At 39.7% G+C, this 25,405-nt stretch overlaps 1 protein-coding gene across 1 annotated transcript; it reads left to right on the top strand.

Moving 5' to 3' along the window:
- Nucleotides 1-23,362: 23,362 nt before the first annotated feature.
- On the top strand, nt 23,363-24,038 carry LOC122428945 (keratin-associated protein 7-1). The gene has a single exon (XM_043449106.1). The coding sequence runs from the start codon at nt 23,401-23,403 to the stop codon at nt 23,662-23,664; it is 264 nt and encodes an 87-aa protein (XP_043305041.1). The 5' UTR covers nt 23,363-23,400; the 3' UTR covers nt 23,665-24,038.
- Nucleotides 24,039-25,405: the final 1,367 nt, after the last annotated feature.

Consider the following 25,405-nt stretch of genomic DNA (forward strand, 5'->3'; position numbering starts at 1 on the left):
TCCGTAAGTTGCTCCAACTTATGTCCATTGAGTCAGTGATGCCATTCAATCATCGCATCCTCTGTCTCCCCCTCCTCCTCTTGCCCTCAGTCTTTCCCAGTATCAGGGTCTTTTCCAATGAGTTGGCTCTTCGCAACAGGTGGCCAAAGTATTGAAGCTTCAGCTTCAGTATCAGTCCTTCCAATGAATATTCAGGGTTGATTTCCTTTAGGATTGACTGGTTCATCTCCTTTCAGTCTAAGGGACTCTCAAGAGTTTTATCCAGCGCCACAGTTTGAAAGCAGCAGTTCTTTGGCACTCAGGGTTCTTTATGGTTCAATTCTCACATCCATACTTGCCTACTGGAAAAACCATAGCTTCAACTATACATAGCTTTGTTGGCAAAATGATATCTTTGCTTTTTAATACACTACCTAGATTTGTCATAGCTTTCTTCCAATTCATTATAAGCAAGTCACAGGTCCCACACACCGAGGAGAATTATTTCTCAATTCTCTGTGAATACCAAGAGACAGGAGTCATGGGGGACAGCTTAGGTCTGTTCATTATAGCAGGTAAGGTACAGAAAAGGAATCAGTTTTTTTTTTTTTTTCCCCCTGAGAAATTGGTTCAAGTCTGTAAAAGACAAGGACTCAAAACTTCCTGGTTGGGGGTGGTCCTAAGATGGCAGAGGAATAGGACAGGGAGACCACTTTCTCCCCCCAAATTCATCAAAAGAACATTTGAACGCTGAGCAAATTCCACAGAACAACTTCTGAATGCTGGCAGAGGACATCAGGCACTCAGAAAGGTAGCCCATTTTCTTAGAAATGAGAACCCAATCTTCAGTACCCATTTTTACTTGGGAGCAAGATCACTGGCCTGATTGCTCTCTCCCCCTTTTGATTCTCCTTTTTCTCCACCAGGTCGCCTCTATCTCCTCCCCTCCCCTTTTCTTCTCTACCCAACTTGGTGAATCTCTTTGTGTGTCCCGGGCTGTGGAGAACACTTAGGGAACTGATTGCTGGCTGGATCTGTCTCTCTCCTTTTAATTCCCCCTTATATCCTCCTGGCCACCTCTGTCTCCTTCCTCTTCTTCTCTTCTCTATGTAACACCATGAACCTCTCTGAGGGATCCAGACTGTGGAGAGCACATAGGGAAGTGATTACTGGCTAGCTTGCTCTCTCCCCTTTTGATTCCCCCTGTTCTCCTCCTGGTCTCCTCTAACTCCCTCCTCCTTCTTCTCTTCTCCATGTAACTCTGTGTACCTCTCTGGGTGTCCCTCACTGTGGAGAAACTTTTCATCATTAACCTAGATGTTTTATCATCAGTGCTGTATAGATGGAGAAGTCTTGAGGCTCCTGTAAGAATAAGACTGAAAACCAGAGGCAGGAGGCTTAAGTCCAAATCCTGAGAACACGAGAGAACTCCTAAATCCAGGGAACATTAATCAATAGGAGCTCATCAAACGCCTCCATACCTACACTGAAACCAAGAACCACCCAAGGGCCAACAAGCTCCAGAGCAAGACATACCATGCAAATCCTCCAGCAACACAGGAACATAACCCTGAGCCTCAATATACAGGCTAACCAAAGTCACACAAAACCCACTGACATCTCAAAACTTATTACTGGACTCTTCATTGCACTCCAGAGAGAAGAAATCCAGCTCCACCCACCAGAACACCAACACAAGCTTCCCTAACCAGAAAACCTTGACAAGCCACCTGTCCAACCCCACCCACAGTGAGGAACCTCCACAATAAATAGGAACCACAAAGTGCCAGAATACAGAAAGGCCACCCCAAACACAACAACATAAACAAGATGAAAAGGCAGAGAAATACCAAGCAAGTAAGGAACAGGATAAATGCCCACTAAACCAATCAAAAGAGGAAGAGATAAGGAGTCTACCTGATAAAGAATTCTGAATAATGATAGTGAAAATGATCCAACATCTTGAAAACAAAATGGAATTACAGACAAATAGCCTGGAGACGAGGATTGAGAAGATGCAAGAAATGTTTAACAAGGACCTAGAAGAAATTAAAAAGAGTCTATATATAGAAACTAAAAAGAGTCAATATATAATGAATAATGCAATAAATGAGATAAAAAACACTCTGGAGGGAACCAACAGTAGAATAATGGAGGCAGAACATAGGATTAGTGAGGTAGAAGATAGAATGGTAGAAATAAATGAAACAGAAAGGAAAAAAGAAAAAAGAATTAAAAGAAATGAGGAGAACCTCAGAGACCTCTGGGACAATGTGAAACACCCCAACATTCAAATCATAGGAGTCCCAGAAGAAGACCATGAAAAAATACTTGAGGAGATAATAGTAGAGAACTTCCCTAAAATGACGAAGGAAATAATGACCCAAGCCCAAGAAACCAAGAGAGTCCCAAACAGGATAAACCCAAGGCGAAACACCCCAAGACACATATTAGTCAAATTAACAAATATCAGACACAAAGAACAAATATTAAAAGCAGCAAGGGAGAAACAACAAATAACACACAAGGGGATTCCCATAAGGATAACAGCTGATCTTTCAAAGGAAACTCTTCAGGCCAGAAGGGAATGGCAGAACATACTTAAAGTGATGAAAGAAAATAACCTACAGCCCAGATTACTGTACCCAGCAAGGATGTCATTCAGATATGAAGGAGAAATCAAAAGCTTTACAGACAAGCAAAAGCTGAGAGAATTCAGCACCACCAAACCAGCTCTTCAACATATGCTAAAGGATCTTCTCTAGACAGGAAACACAAAAAGGTTGTATAAACGCGAACCCAAAACAACAAAGTAAATGGCAATGGGACCATACTTACCAATAATTACCTTAAATGTAAATGGGTTGAATGTCCCAACCAAAAGACAAAGACTGGCTGAATGAATACAAAAACAAGACCCCTATATATGTTGTGTACAAGAGACACACCTCGAAACAAGGGACACATACAGACTGAAAGGGAAGGGCTGGAAAAAGATATTCCATGCAAATAGAGACCAAAATAAAGCAGGAGTAGCAATACTCATATCAGATAAAATAAACTTTAAAACAAAGGCTGTGAAAAGAGACAAAGAAGGACACTACATAATGATCAAAGGATCAATTCAAGAAGAAGATATAACAATCATAAATATATATGCACCCAACATAGGAGCACCACAATATGTAAGACAAATGCTAACAAGTATGAAAGGGAAAATTAACAATAACGCAATAATAGTGGAAGATTTTAATACCCCACTCACATCTACGGATAGATCAACTAAACAGAAAATTAACAAGGAAACACAAATTTTAAATGATATAATAGAGCAGTTAGACCTAATTGATATCTATAGGACATTTAACCCCCAAACAATCAATTTCACCTTTTTCTCAAGTGCACATGGAACCTTCTCCAGGATAGATCACATCCTGGGCCATAAATCCAGCCTTGGTAAATTCAAAAAAATTGAAATCATTCCAAGCATCTTTTCTGACCACAATGCAGTAAGATTAGATCTCAATTACAGGAGAAAAACTATTAAAAATTCCAAAATATGGAGGCTGAACAACATGCTGCCAAATAACCAGCAAATCACACACACACACACACACACACAAAGAAATAAATAAAAAAAGAAATCAAAGTATGCATAAAAACAAATGAAAATGAAAACACAACAACCCAAAACCTATGGGACACTGTAAAACAGTGCTAAGGGGAAGGTTCATTGCAATACAGGCTTACCTCAGGAAACAAGAAAAAAGTCATATAAATAACCTAACTCTACACCTAAGGCAACTTGAAAAGGAAGAAATGAAGAACCCCAGGGTTAGTAGAAGGAAAGAAATCTTAAAAATTAGGGCAGAAATAAATGCAAAAGAAGCAAAAGAGACCATAGCAAAAATCAGCAAAACCAAAAGCTGGTTCTTTGAGAAGATAAATAAAATCGACAAACCTTTAGCCAGACTCATGAAGAAACAAAGGGAGAAAAATCAAATCAACAAAATTAGAAATGAGAATGGAGAGATCACAACAGACAACACAGAAATACAAAGGATCATAAGAGACTATTATCAGCAACTATATGCAAATAAAATGGGTAACTTGGAAGAAATGGACAAATTCTTAGAAAAGTACAACTTTCCAAAATTGAACCAGGAAGAAATAGAAAATTTTAACAGACCCATAGCAAGCACAGAAATTGAAACTGTAATCAGAAATCTCCCAACAAAAAAAAAGTCCAGGACCAGACGGCTTCACAGCTGAATTCTACCAAAAATTTAGAGAAGAACTAACACCTATCTTACTCAAACTCTTCCAGAAAATTGCAGAAGAAGGTAACTTCTGAACTCATTCTATGAGGCCACCATCACCCTAATTCCAAAACCAAACAAAGATGCCACAAAAAAAGAAAACTACAGGCCAATATCACTGATGAACATAGATGAAAAAACCCTTAACAAAATTCTAGCAAACAGAATCCAATAACATATTAAAAAGATCATACATCATGACCAAGTGGGCTTTATCCCAGGGATGCAAGTATTCTTTAATATCCACAAATCAATCAATGTGATACACCACATTAACAAATTGAAAGATAAAAGCCATATGATTATCTCAATAGATGCAGAAAAAGCCTTTGACAAAATTCAACATCCATTTATGATAAAAACCCTCCAGAAAGCAGGCATAGAAGGAACATACCTCAACATAATAAAAGCTATATATGACAAAGGGGCCACAGCAAACATTATCCTCAATGGTGAAAAATTGAAAGCATTTCCTCTACAGTCAGGGACAGGACAAAGGTGTCCACTCTCACCACTATTATTCAATGGTTTTGGAAATTTTGGCCACAGCAATCAGAGGAGAAAAAGAAATAAAAGGAATCCAGTTTGGAAAAGAAGAAGTGAAACTCTCACTGTTTGCAGATGACATGATCCTCTACATAGAAAACCCTAAAGACTCCACCAGAAAATTACTAGAGCTAATCAATGAATATAGTAAAGTTGCAGGATATAAAATAAACACACAGAAATCCCTTGCATTCCAATACACTAATAATGAGAAAACAGAAAGAGAAATTAAGGAAACAATTCCATTCACCATTGCAACAAAAAGAATAAAAAAGTTAGGAGTATATCTACCTAAAGAAACGAAAGACCTATATATAGAAAACTATAAAACGCTGATGAAAGAAATCAAAGAGAACACAAATAGATGGAGAACTATACCATGTTCATTAATCAGAAGAATCAATATAGTGAAAATAGGTATACTACCCAAAGCAATCTATAGATTCAATGCAATCCCTATCAAGCTACCAACGGTATTCTTCAGAGAACTAGAACAAATAATTTCACAATTTGTATGGAAATACAAAAAACCCCGAATAGCTTAAGCAATCTTGAGAAAGAAGAATGGAACTGGAGGAATCAACTTGCCTGACTTCAGTCTCTACTACAAAGCCACAGTCATCAAGAGAGTGTGGTACTGGCACAAAGACAGAAATATAGATCAATGGAACAAAATAGAAAGCCCAGAGATAAATCCATACAACTATGGACACCTCATATTTGACAAAGGAGGCAAGAATATACAATGTAGAAAAGACAACCTCTTTAACAAGTGGTGCTGGGAAAACTGATCAACCACTTGTAAAAGAATGAAACTAGAACACTTTCTAACACCATACACAAAAATAAACTCAAAATGGATTAAAGATCTAAATGTAAGACCAGAAACTATAAAATTCCTAGAGGAGAACATAGGCAAAACAGGCTCTGACATAAATCACAGCAAGATCCTATGACCCACCTCCCAGAATATTGGAAATAAAAGCAAAAATAAACAAATGGGACCTAATGAAACTTAAGAGCTTTTGCACAACAAAGGAAACGATAAGCAAGGTGAAAAGACAGCCCTCAGAATGGGAGAAAATAATAGCAAACAAAGCAACAGACAAAGGATTAATGTCAAAAATATACAAGCAACTCCTGCAGCTCAATTCCAGAAAAATAAAAGACCCAATCAAAAAATGGGCCAAAGAACTAAACAGACATTTCTCCAAAGAAGACATACAGGTGGCTAACAAACACATGAAAAGATGCTCAACATCACTCATTATCAGAGAAATGCAAATCAAAACCTCAATGAGGTACCATTTCACGCCAGTCAGGGTGGCTGCTATCCAAAAGTCTACAAGCAATAAAGGCTGGAGAGGGTATGGAGAAAAGGGAACCCTCTTACACTTTTGGTGGGAATGCAAACTAGTACAGGCACTATGGAGAACAGCATGGAGATTCCTTGAAAAATTGGAAATAGAACTGCCATATGACCCAGCAATCCCACTCCTGGGCATACACACTGAGGAAACCAGAATTGAAAGAGACACATGTACTCCAATGTTCATTGCAGCACTATTTACAATAGCCAGGACATGGAAGTAACCTAGATGTCCATCAGCAGATGAATGGATAAGAAAGGTGTGGTACATATGCACAATGGAATATTACTCAGCCATTAAAAAGAATTCATTTGGATCAGTTCTAATGAGATGGAAGAAACTGGAGCCTATTATACAGAGTGAAGTAAGCCAGAAAGAAAAACACCAATACAGTATGCTAACACATATATATGGAATTTAGAAAGATGGTAATGATTACCCTGTATGGGAGATAGCAAAAGAGACACAGATGTATTGAACAGCCTTTTGGACTCTGTGGGAAAGTGTGCGGGCAGCATGATATGGGAGAATGGCATTGAAAAATGTAAATTATCATATGTGAACAAATCACCAGTCCAGGTTCAATGCATGATACAGGATGCTCGGGGCTGGTACACTAGGATGACCCAGAGGGATCGGATGGGGAAGGAGGTGGGAGGGGGGTTCAGGATGGGGAACACATGTACACCCATGGTGGATTCAAGTGAATGTATGGCAAAACCAATACAATGTTGTAAAGTAAAATTAATTAATTAATTAAAAAAAAAAACAACTTCTTGGTTTATGCTCCAACAAAACTGTTAGTGTAACATTGGATATTTCACTTTCTTCCTTGGATCTCATTTTCTTTGTGTGTAAAATGAAGAGAAAGTTCAACCAATGTTTCCTTCAACTCTAACACTGAGGATTTATATATATATGTATACACACACACACACACATACATACATACATATGGATACACATATATATCACACAGCACACAAACATATTGCATATATCTAACATGCATATCACCAAAGCAGAAACTAATACTTGATTGTTCTACCCTTCAATCTATATTTTGTCATCACGTTTCTCTCCTTCCTTGATCATCATTTGTAAGTAAGTAAAGTTGCTCAGTAATGTACGACTGTTTGTGACCCCATGGACAGTAGCCTACCAGGCTCCTGTGTCCATGGGATTTCCCAGGCAAGAGTACTGGAGTGGGTTGCCATTTCCTTTTCCAGCATCTGTAAAGGATAGTCAATGTTTACTCATTAAAAAAAAAAAAAAAATCACTGCTACAATTCTTTATCACTTGTGGTGCAGATTCTCCCCTTTCTTTTACTGAAATTCTTTTCTCAAATATCATCAGCAAACTCTTTTTGCTAAATTCAGTGATGCGATCCCAATCTCCATCCTCCTTGACTCTGTCTGGAATTAAGTAATATCAGCTTTTCTGATTTTAAAAGTCCCCACCTGTTATGGCATCTGTTATCTTCGTTATCCTGACTTCCCCACCACACTCCACCCCTCTGACTTCTGTTGTTCCTCATCCCCCTAAAAACCCCTGTTCTCACTCTTGTTCTCTCCAGTGGGCTTATTTACCAACATTGCTTGAAGTATTACTTTAAGAAAGATGAAACCTTGATCTTTGTATTACCTTCCTTCCTTCCAACAGAAGAACATTTCCCCCCAAATATTTATAATATCTTTGAGTGACCCCTCAAAATTTAAGTCCTTCTCTTGATGTGTCTATGTCATTACTAGACACACATTTTTCCTAGGTACCAGAGGTAAGTCTTTGGTTTCCTTTCTTTCTTTCATATATGACATTTTATTCATTGCTAAATAAATCCCATACATTCTTCCCCACCATTATGCCACTCAAATCTGCCTTCTTATTCCCAATTTTATCGCCACAAGCATCTCTCAGAGGCTCAGTTTTTTTTTTTTTTTTAAGTCGACAATTCTAACAGAATACTAATAGCTCCCTCTCCTCCACAGATGTCTCCCACAATCCATAATTCACAATAAGCCAGTTCCAATCACACAATTTCCTCAATTAAATCCTTTAGTAGCAGCACTTTATCTCTTCCCACACCTGCCCTGCATGTAAGGCCATCCCTTCTCTAACTCTGGTATGGCTATGCTAGAAACTGTGTCTTAATTTCCCTCCATATGTTCATTCCTCCATCTAATGGATCAGCTCTCCAATCCCTAAACAAACATGTGCACTTCTGCGATGTCTTTGCTGGTGCTGTTTCTTCATCCTGAATATCTTTTTAGCTCCCCTTGTTCAAATCATACTCATCTTTCATTGCACCCTCCTACAACTATCTCATTCATTCATTCATCTATTCATTCGTTGAAGAGATTAAGAGATATTTATTGAGTTTCAACTGTGTATCAGTTAGGCACAAGCAAGACAGACAAGACGCCTTCCACCAGGGGAGACAGACAGTGAGAGGGGTGACCACTGGCTGGATCATCAGAAAGGAGGAAAAGAAGTATGAAGTGAGGTTGGAAACCAGGCCTTGTCAGAAGTTTGAGCTTTTACTTGTCTAAGAGCAATAGGAAGTCACTGATGGGTTTCTAAGTAAAGTAAAGCACAATTTATTTTGGAAAAAAAAAAATCACATTAGCTGATGTGGAGGGACAGTAAAAGTGGGAAAAGGGAAACCAGAGAGGATGCTATGGCAGTGGTGCTTGGTAAGAATGGTAGTGGTTTGACTAGACGACAGCAGTCAGAATGGAAAGAGTGGGTTTGATAGGTACTTGGAGGCAGCACTGATTGGATCTGATGGATAAAGGAATTACATGAAATACTGGATAAAGGAATTATGTGAAAAAAGGAGTTAAGTTTTTGTTCTGAGCAATTAGATAGCAATATTATTTACTAAGGTGCAAAAGACTAGAGGAGGAATAGGTATGTGGGGGAAAATTAAGAGCTCAAGTTTTAACATTAAAAAAAAATCATTCATATGCAAATAAATGTTCATGGCAGCGTTAATTGTAATAGCCCAATACCAGAAAAAACTTAAATGTCCATCTTTTCTTACTGGTCAGTTGCTCACTTGAGTCAGACTTTTTGTGACCCCATGGACTGCAGCACACCAGGCTACCCCGTCCTTCACTACCTCCCAGAGTTTACTCAAATTTATGTCCATTGAGTCAATGATGCCATTCAACCATCTCATCTTTTGTCACTCTCTTCTCCTCCTGCCTTCAATCTTGCTCAGTGTCATGGTCTTTTCCAATGAGATGGCTCTTCACATCACATGGCTGAAGTATTGGAGCTTCAGCTTCGGCATCAGTATTAGAATATTTAGGGTCTATTTCCTTTAGGATTAACTGGTCTGACTTGCAGTCCAAGGGACACTCAAGAGTCTTCTCCAACACCACAGTTCAAAAGCATCAATTCTTCGGTGCTCAGCTTTCTTTAGAGTCCAACTCTCACATCCATACATGGCTGCTGGAAAAACTATAGCTTTGACTAGACAGACTTTGTTGGCAAAATAATTTCTCTGCTTTTTATTTTTTCTTTTCTTTTTAAAAATTTATTTATTTTTCATTTATTTTTATTAGTTGAAGGCTAATTACTTTACAATATTGTAGTGATTTTTGCCATACATTGACATGAATCAGCCATGGATTTACATGTGTTCCCCATCCCGATCCCCCCTCCCACCTCCCTCCCCATCCCATCCCTCTGGATCTTCCCAGTGCACCAGCCCTGAGCACTTGTCTCATGGATCCAACCTGGACTGGTGATCTGTTTCACCCTTGATAGTATACTTGTTTCAATGCTATTCTCTCAGATCATCCCACCCTCGCCTTCTCCCACTGAGCCCCAAAGTCTGTTCTGTACATCTGTGTCTCTTTTTCTGTTTTGCATATAGGGTTATCATTATCATCTTTTTAAATTCCATATACATATGTTAGCATACTGCATTGGTCTTTATCTTTCTGGCTTACTTCACTCTGTATAATGGGCTCCAGTTTCATCCATCTCATTAGAACTGATTCAAATGAATTATTTTTAATGGCTGAGTAATATTCTATGGGGTATATGTACCACACCTTTCTTATCCATTCATCTGCTGATGGGCATCTAGGTTGCTTCCATGTCCTGGCAATTATAAACAGTGCTGTGATGAACACTGGGGTGCACATGTTTCTTTCAGATCTAGTTTCCTTGGTGTGTATGCCCAGGACTGGGATTGCTGGGTCATATGGCAGTTCTATTTCTAGTTTTTTAAGGAATCTCCACACTGTTCTCCATAGTGGCTGCACTAGTTTGCATTCCCACCAACAGTGTAAGAGGGTTCCCTTTTCTCCATACCCTCTCCAGCATTTATTGCTTGTAGACTTTTGGATAGCAGTCATCCTGACTGGCGTGAAATGGTACCTCACTGTGGTTTTGATTTGCATTTCTCTGATAATGAGTGATGTTGAGCATCTTTTCATGTGTTTATTAGCCATCTGTATGTCTTCTTTGGAGAAATGTCTGTTTAGTTCTTTGGCCCATTTTTTGATTGGGTCTTTTATTTTTCTGGAATTGAGCTGCAGGAGTTGCTTGTATATTTTTGACATTAATCCTTTGTCTGTTGCTTTGTTTGCTATTATTTTCTCCCATTCTGAGGGCTCTCTTTTCACCTTGCTTATAGTTTTTAAGCTTTTAAGTTTAATTAGGCCCCATTTGTTTATTTTTGCTTTTATTTCCAATATTCTGGGAGGTGGGTCATAGAGGATCCTGCTGTGATTTACGTCGGAGAGGGTTTTGCCTATGTTCTCCTCTAGGAGTTTTATAGTTTCTGGTCTTACATTTAGATCTTTAATCCATTTTGAGTTTATTTTTGTGTATGGTGTTAGAAAGTGTTCTAGTTTCATTCTTTTACAAGTGGTTGATCAGTTTTCCCAGCACCACTTGTTAAAGAGGTTGTCTTTTTTCCATTGTATATTCTTGCCTCCTTTGTTGAAGATAAGGTGTCCATAGGTTCGTGGATTTATCTCTGGGCTTTCTATTCTGTTCCATTGATCTATATTTCTGTCTTTGTGCCAGTACCATACTGTCTTGATGACTGTGGCTTTGTAGTAGAGCCTGAAGTCAGGCAAGTTGATTCCTCCAGTTCCATTCGTCTTTCTCAAGATTACTTTGGCTATTCAATGTTTTTTGTATTTCCATACAAATTGTGAAATTATTTGTTCTAGTTCTGTGAAAAATACCGTTGGTAGCTTGATAGGGATTGCATTGAATCTATAGAGTGCGTTGGGTAGTATAGCTATTTTGACAATACTGAGTCTTCCAATCCATGAACACGGTATATTTCTCCATCTGTTTGTGTCCTCTTTGATTTCTTTCATCAGTGTTTTATAGTTTTCTATATATAGGTCTTTCATTTCTTTAGGTAGATATACTCCTAAGTATTTTATTCTTTTTGTTGCAATGGTGAATGGAATTGTTTCCTTAATTTCTCTTTCTGTTTTTCCATTGTTAGCATATAGGAATGCAAGGGATTTCTGTGTGTTAGTTTTATATCCTGCAACTTTACTATATTCATTGATTAGCTGTAGAGTCTATAGGGTTTTCTCTGTAGAGGATCATGTCGTCTGCAAACAGTGAGAGTTTCACTTCTTCTTTTCCTATCTGGATTCTTTTTATTTCTTTTTCTGCTCTGGTTGCTGTGGCCAACACTTCCAAAACTATCTTGAATAGTAGTGGTGAGAGTGGACACCCTTGTCTTGTTCCTGACTTTAAGGGAAATGCTTTCAATTTTTCACCATTGAGGATAATGTTTGCTGTGGCCCCTTTGTCATATATAGCTTTTATTATGTTGAGGTATGTTCCTTCTATTCCTGCTTTCTGGAGGGTTTTTATCATAAATGGATGTTGAATTTTGTCAAAGGTATTTTCTGCATCTATTGAGATAATCATATAGTTTTTATCTTTCAATTTGTTAATGTGGTGTATCGCATTGATTGATTTGTGGATATTAAAGAATCCTTGCATTCCTAGGATAAAGCCCACTTGGTCATGATATATGATCTTTTTAATATGTTCTTGGATACTGTTTGCTAGAATTTTGTTAAGGATTTTTGCATCTATGTTCATCAGTGATTTTGGCCTGTAGTTTTCTTTTTTTGTGGCATCCTTGTCTGGTTTTGGTATTAGGGTGATGGTGGCCTCATAGAATGAGTTTGGAAGTTTGCCTTCTTCTGCAATTTTCTGGAAGAGTTTGAGTAAGATAGGTGTTAGCTCTTCTCTAAATTTTTGGTAAAATGCAGCTGTGAAGCCATCTGGTCCTGGGCTTTTGTTTGCTGGAAGATTTCTGATTACAGTTTCGATTTCCTTGCTTGTGATGGGTCTGTTAAGGTCTTCTATTTCTTCCTGGTTCAGTTTTGGAAAGTTATACTTTTCTAAGAATTTGTCCATTTCTTCCAAGTTGTCCATTTTGTTGGCATAGAGCTGCTGGTAGTAGTCTCTTATGATCCTTTGTATTTCAGAGTTGTCTGTTGTGATCTCTCCATTTTCATTTCTAATTTTGTTAATTTGGTTCTTCTCCCTTTGTTTCTTGATGAGTGTGGCTAACGGTTTGTCAATTTTATTTACCTTTTCAAAAAACCAACTTTTAGCTTTGTTGATTTTTGCTATGATCTCTTTGGTTGCTTTTGCATTTATTTCTGCCCTAATTTTAAAGATTTCTTTCCTTCTCCTAACCCTGGGGTTCTTCATTTCTTCCTTCTCTAGTTGCTTTAGGTGTAGAGTTAGGTTATTTATTTGACTTTTTTCTTGTTTTCTGATGTAAGCCTGTATTGCTATGAACCTTCCACTTAGCAATGTTTTACAGTGTCCCATAAATTTTGTGTTGTGTTTTCATTTTCATTTGTTTCTATGCATATTTTGATTTCTTTTTTGATTTCTTCTATGATTTGTTGGTTATTCAGAAGCATGTTATTTAGCCTCCATATGTTGGAATTTTTAATAGTTTTTTTCCCCCCTGTAATTTAGATCTAATCTTACTGCATTGTGGTCAGAAAAGATGCTTGGAATGATTTCAATTTTTTTGAATTTACTGAGGCTAGATTTATGGCCTAGGATGTGATCTATTCTGGAGAAGGTTCCGTGTGCACTTGAGAAAAAGGTGAAATTGATTGTTTTGGGGTGAAATGTCCTATAGATATCAATTAGGTCTAGCTGGACCATTGCATCATTTAAAGTTTGTGTTTCCTTGTTAATTTTCTGTTTAGTTGATCTGTCCATAGGTGTGACTGGAGTATTAAAGTCTCCCACTATTATTGTGTTATTGTTAATTTCCCCCTTCATTCTTGTTAGCATTTGCCTTACATATTGTGGTGCTCCTATGTTGGGTGCATATATATTTATCATTGCTATATCTTCTTCTTGGATTGTTCCTTTGATCATTATGTAGTGTCCTTCTTTGTCTCTTTTCACAGCCTTTATTTTGAAGTCTATTTTATCTGATATGAGTATTGCGACTCCTGCTTTCTTTTGGTCTCCGTTTGCGTGAAATATTTTTTTCCAGCCCTTCACTTTCAGTCTGTATGTGTCCCTTGCTTTGAGGTGGGTCTCTTGTAGACAGCATATATAGGGGTCTTGCTTTTGTGTACATTCAGCCAGTCTTTGTCTTTTGGCTGGGGCATTCAACCCATTTACATTTAAGGTAACTATTGATAAGAATGGTTCCATTGTCATTTGGTTTGTTGTTTGGGGTTCACATTCATACACCCTTTGTGTGTTTCCTGTCTAGAGAAGATCCTTTAGCATTTGTTGACGAGCTGCTTTGGTGGTGCTGAATTCTCTCAACTTTTGCTTGTCTGTGAAGGTTTTGATTTCTCCTTCATATCTGAATGACATCCTTGCTGGGTACAGTAATCTGGGTTGTGGGTTATTCTCTTTCATTACTTTAAGTATGTCCTGCCATTCCCTTCTGGCCTGAAGAGATTCCTTAGAAAGATCAGCTGTTATCCTTATGGGAATCCCTTTGTGTGTTATTTGTTGTTTCTCCCTTGCTGCTTTTAATATTTGTCCTTTGTGTTTGATCTTTGTTAATTTGGCTAATATGTGTCTTGGGGTGTTTCGCCTTGGGTTTATCCTGTTTGGGACTCTCTGGGTTTCTTGGACTTAGGTGGCTATTTCCTTCCCCAGTTTGGGGAAGTTTTCAGCTATTATCTCCTCGAGTATCTTCTCATGGCCTTTCTTTTTGTCTTCTTCTTCTGGCATTCCTATGATTCGAATGTTGGGGCATTTCACATTGTCCCAGAGGTCCCTGAGGTTGTCCTCATTTCTTTTAATTCTTTTTTCTTTTTTCCTCTCTGCTTCATTTGTTTCCACCATTTTATCTTCTACCTCACTAATCCTATCTTCTGCCTGCATTATTTTACTGTTGGTTCCCTCCAGAGTGTTTTTGATCTCATTTAGTGCATTATTCATTTTTAATTGACTCTTTTTTATTTCTTCTAGGTCATTGTTAAACATTTCTTGCATATTCTCAATCCTTGTCTCCAGGTTATTTATATGTAACTCCATTTTGTTTTCAAGATTTTGGATCATTTTTATTATCATTATTCTAAATTCTTTTTCAGGTAGATTCCCTGTCTCCTCTTCTTTTGTTTGGCTTGGTGGGCATTTTTCAAGTTCCTTTACCTGCTGGCTATTTCTCTGTCTTTTCATCTTATTTAGATTGCTGAGTTTGGGGTAGCCTTTTTGTATTCTGGTAGTCTGTGATTCCTTTTTATTGTGGAGGTTTCTCTCAGTGGGTGGGGCTGGATGTTTGGCTTGTCGAGGTTTGCTGGTTAGAGAAGCTTGTGTCAGTGTTCTGGTGGGTGGAGCTGGATTTCTTCTCTCTGGAGTGCAATGGAGTGTCCAGTAGTGAGTTCTGAGATGGGTTTATGGGTTTGGTGAGACTTTGGGCAGCCTGTATATTGACGCTCAGGGCTATGTTCTTGCATTGCTGGAAAATTTGTGTGGTATGTCTTGTTCTGGAACTTATTGGCTCTTGGGTGGTGGTTGGTTTCAGTGTAGGTATGGAGGCTTTTGGATGATCTCTTATAAATTAATGTTCCCCATAGTCAGGAGTTCTCTGGTGTTCTCAGGTTTTGGGCTTAAGCCTCTTGCCTCTGGATTTCAGTCTTATTCTTTCAGTAGCCTCAAGACTTCTCCCTCCATACAGCACTGATAATAAAACTCCTAGGTTAATGGTGAAAGGATTCTCCACAGTGAGGGACACCCAGAGAGGTTCAGAGAGTTACATGAAGAAGAGGAGAGGGAGGAAGAAGATAGAGGTGAGCAGGAGGAGAAAAAGGGGAATTCAAGAGAGGAGAGACAGATCTAGGTTGTACTCTGTTCCCTAAGTGTTCTCCCATCCCAGAACACCCACAGAGGTTCACAGAATTGGATTGAGAAGGGGGAGGGAGGAAATAGAGGTGATCTGGGGGAGAAAAAGGAGAGTCAAAAGGGGGAGAGAGTGATCAAACCAGTAATCACACTCCTGAGTAAAAATTGGTACTGAAGGTTGGATTCTTAAATGTTCAAAATTGATATCAGATACTGAAAAACAAAGATTAAAAATCTAGAGTAGCGGTTAGACTCTTAAAAATACAATATTAAAAAACCACAAAAACACAAAAAATTTAAGAAATATATATGAAGTTCACTTTAAAAATAGGGTCCTTTTTTTTTGCCAGGTTTTAGTGGGTTATAAAAATGAAAATTAAGGAGTAATAGAGGAGTAATAGAGGACTTTAAAAAAAAGAAAGAAAAAAAAGAAAGAGAAAAAATTTTTTTAATTGAAAAAAATAATAATAGTAAAAATATATCTAGGAATTTCTCTGGAGCTGTTGCGGGCAGTGTGGGTTCAGTTCAGTTTCAGATAGCTCCTTGTTCGAGCTTACACTTCTCGATATCTATAGGCCCCTTCCAGTGTAGTCAGTGTTAACTACAGGGATTTTAATCTGTTGCACCGGCCACTTCTGAAGTGGTTCCCTTTGTTTATTTGGCTTCTGTTTGCAGGTCTCTTCAGTGTCTAATTTCTGCCCCGACACAAGCAGGCTAAGGTGGTCTCTCGTTTAGGTTCGCTTATTCAGTGGTGCTGGAGGGGGGAGTGGGTGGGGAGGGAGGGGCGCTGCAGACAACTGTCACTGGCGTGTGTGGGGAGCACTTGCAGTATTACGGCCACACTGGAATTTGCCCCCGCTTGCAGCGTGTGTGCTTCCCCCGTCTACACTGCTCAGGCTTCAGGCTGGTCTCCAGGGAGTGGGCCCTGAGTTGCGTGCACTTCCCAGGCCTAAGCCACTCAGATTCAGGTTTTCGGGTACCCCACAAAAGCACAGACTCATTTGGGCCTGCGTTTTGTGCCTTCCCTGCCTGAGCAGCTCAGGCAGCCAGGAGCTTGAGGAGCACACTCTCCCCGGGTGTGGTGTGCCTTATTCCCTCCATGGTCCCAGCCTCAGTTTCCATGTGCGCAGCTCGGGTGCACCTTGTGTCTGTTCTGGGAAGCTGATTTCTGGCTGCGACCCTCCCGGCAGATGTCAACCATCCAGAACCTCAGGAAGTCTTTGGTTAGAGACTGGAAGCCTGTTTGCCATTTGGTAGGGGGTGCCATCTCTGGGGCCAAGTTTGCCCCTTTCCCCTCCCCCCCCACCTCCTGCCTCCTGCGGGGGATGGGCTGGTCCACCGCCAGCTAGCTCTTCTCTGGTATTTGCTCAGTCCTTCATTCTGGGAACGGGCGGGTAGTGCCTAAATTTAGGGCTTTTCCCAGGTTAATTCTCTCTCTCTTGCTATCCCACAGGTTAAGTTGCTATCTCACATTAGCTCCCTCCGATTGCCTCAGGGCATTCAGGCCTGGTCCTTACCCTAAGCAATGCTGCCCGCTCCTCTCCGTTCAGCCCCCACTTGCTGGTGGCGAATGCGAGCATCTGGGGTACTTTTCTGCTGGGAGTTGTTTTTAGGCATGTAATCTGTGGGTTTTATTTATTTTCTCTCCCAGTTAGGTTGCCCTCCAAGATTCAAAAACTTCCCCCAGACCCGCCAGTGAGAGGGTTTCCTGGTGTTTGGAAACTTCCTCTATTAAGACTCCCTTCCCGGGATGGGTCTCCGTCCCTAGCTCTCTTGTCTCTCTTTTTATCTTTTATATTTTGTCCTACCTCCTTTCGAAGACAATGGGCTGCTTTTCTTGGTGTCTGATGTCCTCTGCTAGTGATCAGAAGTTGTTTTGTGGCGTTTGCTCAGCATTCAAATGATCTTTCGATGAATATGTGGGGGAGAAAGTGACCTCCCTGTCGTATTCCTCCGCCATCTTAGTTCCCTCCTCCATGATTTTTCTGTCTCTGCTTTTTAATATGCTATCTATCAGAGACGTATTAAAGCTATGACTAACAAAGACATATTAAAGCTATGACCAACTTTACTTTTCTTCCAAACAGCAAGTGATTTTCAATTTCATGGCTGCAGTCACCATCTGCAGTGATTTTTGGAAACCAAGAAAATAAAGTCTGCCACTGTTTCCATTGTTTACCCATCTATTTGCCATGAAGTGATAGGACAAGATGCCATGATCTTAGTTTTTTGAATGTTGAGTTTTAAGCCAGCTTTTTCACTCTCCTCTTTCACCTTCATCAACAGGCTCTTTAGTTCCTCATCACTTTCTATCATTAGGGTAGTGTCATCTACATATCAAAGGTTATTGATATTTCTCTTGGCAATCTTGATTCCAGTTTGTGTTTCATCCAGTCGGGCATTTAGCATGATGTACTCTGCATAGAAGTTAAATAAGCAGGGTGATAATATACAGCCTTGACATACTCCTTCCCAATTTTGAACCAGTCTGTTGTTCCATGTCCACTTCTAACTGTTGCTTCTTGACCTGCATACAGGTTTCTTAGGAGGAAGGTCAGATAGTCTGGTATTCCCATTTCTTGAAGAATTTTCTGCAGTATGTTGTGTGCCAAACAAAGGCTTTAGCATAGTCAGTGAAGCAGAAGTGGGTGTTTTTCTGGCATTCTCTTGCTTTTTCTATGATCCAGTGGGTATTGACAATTTGATCTCTGGTTCCGCTGAGGTTGCCATTAGCCCCACTACAGAGCTGCCTGGTGGGTGATCCACAAATTGGAGAACAATGATATCAAAAAAGTTCTCACAGTGTTGTGAAAATTCTAGACCTCCCAACAGACTTCCCAACCTGGTGATCTGGCAATGGGACTGGGAATCTCCAGGGAATCTGACTTTGAAAGTCAGTGGAATTTGATTACAGAACTTCCATAGGACTGGGGAAACAGAGACTCTTGCAGGGCACAAACAAAGCCTTGTGTGCACCAGAATCCAGGAGAAAGGAGCAGTGACCCCACAAGAGGCTGAGCCAGACTTGTGTGTGTGTGTGTTTGGGAGTCTCCCATGGAGGCGTGAGTTGACAGTGGCCTGCTCTGTGTTCAGGGGCACTGACAGCAGCTGTCCTGGGAGGCATGGTGTGCTGGCATAAGTCCTTTTAGAGGAGCCTTATCCCTGCTATGTTTGGCCTCAGGCCAAACTACAGGGAGTGAACACAGCCCCACCCATCAGCAGAAAATTGGATTAAAGATTTACTGAGCATGGCCTTGCCCACCAGAGCAAGACTGAGTTTTCCCCAAAGTCAGTCCCTCCTATCAGGAAGCTTGCACAAACCTCTTATCCTCCTCCATCAGAAGGCAGACAGAATAAAAACCACAATCACAGAAAACTAACCAAAATGTTCACATGAATCACAGCCTTGTCTAACTCAATGAAACTATGAGTCATGCCTTGTAGGGTCACCCAAGACCAACATGTCATGGTGGAGAGTTCTGACAAAAGATGGTCCACTGGAGAAGGGAATGGAAACCACTTCAGCATTCTTGTCTTGAGAGCCCCATGAATAGCATGAAATGTCCATCTACTGAGGAATTAAGAAGACTATGGCCTATCCATTTAATGAAATGCTACTTGACAATAACAAAAAATTAAATACTGATTCATGCTACAGTATAGATGAACCTTGAAAAGATTATGCTGACAGAAAATAGCCAGACCCAAAAGCCTGTAAATAGTAGGCTTAAATTTATTTGAAATGTTCAGAATAGGCAAATCATAGAGACAGAAGTTAGATTAGTGGTTATGAATGGAGAGTGACTTTTAATGGTTATGGGGTTTCTTTTTTGAGGTGATGAATTTGTCCTGAAATTAAATAGTGATGGTGGCTAACAACTCTGTGAATATAAAAATCACCAAGTTATATACTTTAAAAGGGTGAACTTTGTCATATGTGTATTGTCTCCTGTCAATGCAGAAGACACAGGAGATGTGCATTTGATCCCTGGGTTGGGAAGATCCCCTGGAGAAGAAAATGGCAACCCACCCCTATATTCTTGCCTGAAAAATTCCATGGGAAGAGGAGCCTGGTGGGCCACAGTCCAAAGGGTCGCAAGGAGTTGCACGCAACTGAGCACAAGTACTTAGAAAAGTGCATAGTAAGTCTTCTTACTATGTTACCCACGTCCAGGATTTCAGCAGAACCTGGCACCGAGAGAACCATGCATAAATATTTGTTATTACTAACATTTAAAATAAAAATATTGAATAACAGTCAAACACATGGCTGATGTGTTTTCTCTGGGAAAGTCTAAAAGGGGACAGGAAGGTAAAAGAAACATGCTGTAGAGCTTTTTTTTTTTTTAATTGGGGGTAACTAATTCAGAGGCCCACCTAGGTGGATAGTACCACCTGGCAAAAGATGCCTGCACACATTGCTATTACTTCCATTTCCATTCAGGTGTGTCCTAAGAAAAGTATCAAAGCACAGGAGAACAGAAAAGACGAACTAAGGTTTTTTCCTTAATTATCTCTATCACCCAGAGAGAAAGGAAATAGGCCACCTGTGACTGACACTGAACACACTCGTCAAAGCGAGAGAAGCAGCTCAGGGCAATTTCACTCAGCCAAGCAAAGACAGATTCTTTCAGATCTCATGAAAGAAAGGTCCAGAATTTATCAGGATGATTTATTTATGAGACTCACGTTACATACTCATTAGAAATATAGATTTTAAGGACCTTATGGTGGTAGTGGGAAAGGATTGCTCTGGAAATCTGAATTTCAAACAAGTTCTTTAGGGTGTTCTGCCTGTTTACATTTGAGACCCCAACTCCAGTCCGGTCGTTCAGACTAATTGAAATACCACTATAACATATTAAAAAGCAGAGACATTACTTTGCCAACAAAGGTCCGTCTAGTCAAGGCTATGGTTTTTCCAGTGGTCATGTATGGATGTGAGAGTTGGACTGTGAAGAAAGCTGAGCGCTGAAAACTTGATGCTTTTGAACTGTGGTGTTGGAGAAGACTCTTGAGAGTACCTTGGGCTGCAAGGAGATCCAACCAGTCCATCCTAAAGGAGATCGGTCCTGGGTGTTCATTGGAAGGACTGATGCTGAAGCTGAAACTACAATACTTTGGCCACCTCATGCAAAGAGTTGACTCATTGGAAAAGACCCTGATGCTGGGAGGGATTGGGGGCAGGAGGAGAAGGGGGCGACAGAGGATGAGATGGCTGGATGGCATCACTGACTCGATGGGCATGAGTTTGAGTGAGCTCTAGGAGTTGGTGATGGACAGGGAAGCCTTGTGTGCTGCGATTCATGGGGTCGCAAAGAGTCAGACACGACTGAGTGACTGAACTGAACTGAACTGAGCAGTAGATCCAAATTACAGATTCAAATGTCACTGCATGGTTTTGTTGTTCAGTTGCTAAGTTGTGCCCGACTCTTTGAGACCCCATGGACTGCAGCATGCCAGGCTTCTGTGTCCTTCATGGTCTCCCAGAGTTTCCTCAAACTCATGTCCATTGAATTGGTGATGCCATCCAACCATCCCATCCTCTGTCGTCTCTTTCTCCCCTTGCCCTCCATCTTTCCCACCATCAGCGTCTTTTCCATTGAGTTGGCTCTTTGCATCAGGTGGCTGAAGTATTGGAGCTTCAGCTTCAGCATCAGTCCTTCCAATGAATATTCAGGGTTGATTTCCTTTAGGATTGACTTGTTTGATCTCCTTGCTGTTCAAGAAACTCTCGAGAGTCTTCTCCAGCAGCACAATTCAAAAGCATCAATTCTTGGGCACTCAATCTTCTTTATGGTCCAGCTCTCACATCTACACATGTCATTACATGGTAGAATCAGCAGTTAAAAATTTCAAGCAACCACAAAATTGTCAAAATTTAATGAAAGCAGTCACCTTTGTCATCTCCAACCCACAGACATATTTCCCAGTTTTCTCAGATTAGCTTATGAAGAATTTATACCATTTGGACTCTTGTGAATATAATCTCTATTTCTATTTATTCCTTTTGTTAAAAATTGAATTTGAAAAAAAATAAAAATTGAATTTGAAAATAGCCCTTATCTTTTTGATTCTGACTATAAATTCTCATAACATGCAGTCAATTTTTAGAATTAAAAAAGAGTCCAAAATTAATTAATATGATTTGTAGGAAGTTCTTCTGTCAGGGAACCTGAGAGAAGAGAAGTTTTAATAGAGAAAATGTCTGGAATGATTAGTTTTGCTCTTTGGGCTCTATAGTTGTCTATTAAGGGGAGAATATGCAAAAGGAGTTGGTATCCAGGATGTTTTCTTTATCTACTTTCAGAGAATCTAGACCTTATAAAAACCAATTCTTTCCTGAACATTTGAATTAGAATAGACTTAGTTTTGCTGATCTCAAATTCTTTCTGGTTTACTTTTGTCATGAGAAGTGGCCATACTTCTGCAAAGTGGGAGCAGAAGTAAGTGCTACATCTTAAAATACAACTGGTATTACATAATAGATCATGGTATCCAAGCTTGTTTTACTGGAAGTGAATAAGAACCAAGCATGGTATAACACGACTTTAAATTGGGCACCATTCCACTCAGCTCGAGTGTGGCAACTTCACAACAAGACAGCTTGGCAATGTTCAACATGATTTACAATTGAAGATTGTGTGTTCCCCATGAAAAGAAAACATGTTAACAAGGATAATGCTCATAAACGGAAGTTACAGCCACTTTATCCATAGCTCTCCTATTATTTAGTGTTCTTTCAGTTTCTGTAAAAAGTCTTGTTCTGATGGATTTCTGTAGCAATGTTTTAAAATTTTAAAAATCTGAGATGAAGTTCACATAACATAAAGCAAGACATTTTAATTGGGGGATAATTGTTTTCCAATGTTGTGTTGGTTTCTGCCGTACAGCAACATAAATCAGCCATAAGTATGCATACATCCCCTCCCTGTTGAACCTCCCTTCCCCTCATCCCTCCCCTTCTAAAGTGTTAGTGTTAGTCACTCAGTGGTGTCCGACTCTTTGTGACCCCTTGGACTATAGACTGCCAGGCTCCTCTGTCCGTGGAATTCTCTAGGCAAGAATGCTGGAGTGGGTTGCAATTTCCTTCTCCAGGGGTTCTTCCCTACCCAGGGATCGAACCTGGGTCTCCTGCATTGCAGGCCGATTCTTTACTGCCTGAGCCACCAGGGAAGCCCATGTTGAGCTCCCCGTGTGTTACAGCAACTTCCCATCAGCTATCTGTTTTACATATGGTGATCTATAAGTTTCAATGCTACAAAATGTAAACACAAGATAAGCCATTTTTAAAGTGAATAACTCAGTGGTGATGCAATCACCACCTCTAGTTACAAATAATTTTCTTATTACAGAAGAAACCCCATACCCATTAATATACCAATGTTTTTGAATGACATATGGAGATAATTTCAAGAAGCTATAGAAGTGTTTACAGTATTGGCAAAGCTTTTTTTAGTTTAACTGTGTCAGTTGGGAGGAGTCTATAATCAGAGAATTTAAAAAGCCTCACAGAATGCAATCAGAACAGTTGTTAAACCAGGGGACACTGATGAAAAGAATTCAATTGCGTGACAAGGAAGGCACTGACTTTGAAGATACAACACATTCCTTTGTAAATAGAAAAGCCAACAAAAATGTGGGCAAAGAGTCTGTGGGTTGCTTTATATGCATTTTATTAGCAATAATAGAATTATATATGCAAATTTATGGCAAGATGTCTAGGCAAGCATGTCATGCCCACCAACTTGAGGTATAAAAGGCCGCGTGCTGGACGAGAACTTCATTCCTTCTTGGGTAACTTGCTCTTCGCAATCTATCCAAATCTTTCTCAATTCCTGCCACCATGACTCGTTTCTTCTGCTGTGGAAGCTACTTCCCAGGCTATCCTTCCTATGGGACCAATTTCCACAGGACCTTCAGAGCCACCCCCCTGAACTGCGTCGTGCCCCTTGGCTCTCCCCTGAATTATGGTTATGGATGCAATGGCTACAGCTCCCTGGGCTACGGTTTTGGTGGCAGCAACTTTAGCAACCTGGGCTGTGGCTATGGGGGCAGCTTTTATAGGCCATGGGGCTCTGGCTCCGGCTTTGGCTACAGCACCTACTGATGGATCATGACTCCAGATGACTACGGGATTCGCCCTCAATTCTCTGTGTGCAGAGCACCCTGAAAAACAATGACTGTCTTCCTGCCTCCAGAAACACTTGAGAGAGATACATCTTCCATGTTTTTGCAGTCTTCTTGCTGAGATCCTGATCTTTGACATTGCTGAACAAGTCACCCAGGCATCAAATGCTGAGCTGATACTCATCTACAACCAAAGCAAGATTTTGTATTTCTCTAACATACTTGAATTTTACTAATGACACAGACAGTCTGTCTCTTATGGTGGCTCTGCCCATGTATCACTAAATTCTACATCAATGTCAATGCATTACTATTAAATGTGTGAGCAGGAAGGGGTCTTGCTGTTCATCACAATAAATCCAATTCATTCAGCACAAACATTTTTGTTCTGGTTGTTTATTTTATTGTGCTTTTTTGTTTTGCGCTCATCAACCAGTTTCAACCTGTGAGGGTGGACTTCAGTCACATCTTATTCTGATTTCAGACTGTACACCCGGATAGGGTGATGCCTAACAATTTTGTCCCTTTATGTTGAGATTTTCAATTTTAAAAAAAATTCTTTAAAATGTCCTAAATTTAATCAGAATACAGATGACCCTTGAACAGTGTGGGAGGTTAATCCATGTATAATTTATGTTCAGCCCTTTCTATCTGAGATTTCTCTTCATCCATGGATTCAACCAACTGTGGTGTGTGTAGCATTGTAGTGCTTACTACTAAAAAACATCTGCATATAAGTGGACTTTCGAAGTTCAAACCCACTTTATTCAAGAGTCGGTTGTATAGTCTGTATACTGCTATTGTTAGTGTTTCTCTATGCTGATGATATATAGGAAATTTTCTTAGCTGTTGAATGTTAAAAGAAAATTCTTTCCTCCTTTCATTATTGACACAATTCCATTTAGCTTCTTCCTCTTTTCCTGCTGTTTATAGAACTCATTATAGAGAGATTTAAACCCCATAAGCTGTTGGAAAAATTTCCTTAAGTGGAATGAGTTATGAAACTGTTTTAAAGACTTCCTAAGATTTGGTCAATAAAGGCAAGCCAACAACTAAAATCACATAATACTTTTTTCCTTATTTGATTGATGGGTTTTATTTTTCCCACCTTCTTCACTTCTGATTGTATATGTAGGCATATTAAAAATGAAGTATTTATTCTTTGGAATGATAGTTGCCATCAAAAACCCTTGAAATGATATGTGATCTGCACTTAGAAAATGCTTCCTGAGAAAACTCTGCTCTGTTTGAATTAAAGCTCATTCATTCATGCATGAAGTATTTATTGTACCCCTACTTGTCTCAGAAAAGATGCTCAATAATTGTCCATTGACTTGTTAAATCTCTGCTTTATAGGTGCAAAATATTGTATAGTCTGATACAAGGTTCCTTTAGGTATGTATGAAGTTATTGGGCTCTGGTCACTCTGTTTAAAACTGGGTGAATGTAAAAACCTGCCACAATCTCTGGACTGAGACACTCATTCAGTAGACGCTCATCAAGAACCTACAACACCACACACTGTCTTAAAATATGGGGACAGAGATAAGTAAAACATAATTCTGACTCTCAAGAGTTAAATATATTTTTGTTGTTCAGTTGCTAAGACGTGTCTGACTCTTTGCGCCCCCATGCACTGCAGTGTGCCAGGCTCCTCTGTCCTTCACTACCTCCCGGAGGTTGTCCAAACTCATGTCCACTGAGTCTGTGATGCTATCTAA

This window comes from Cervus canadensis, chromosome 27, assembly GCF_019320065.1.
Source record: "Cervus canadensis isolate Bull #8, Minnesota chromosome 27, ASM1932006v1, whole genome shotgun sequence".
Classification (NCBI taxonomy): Eukaryota; Metazoa; Chordata; class Mammalia; order Artiodactyla; family Cervidae; genus Cervus; species Cervus canadensis.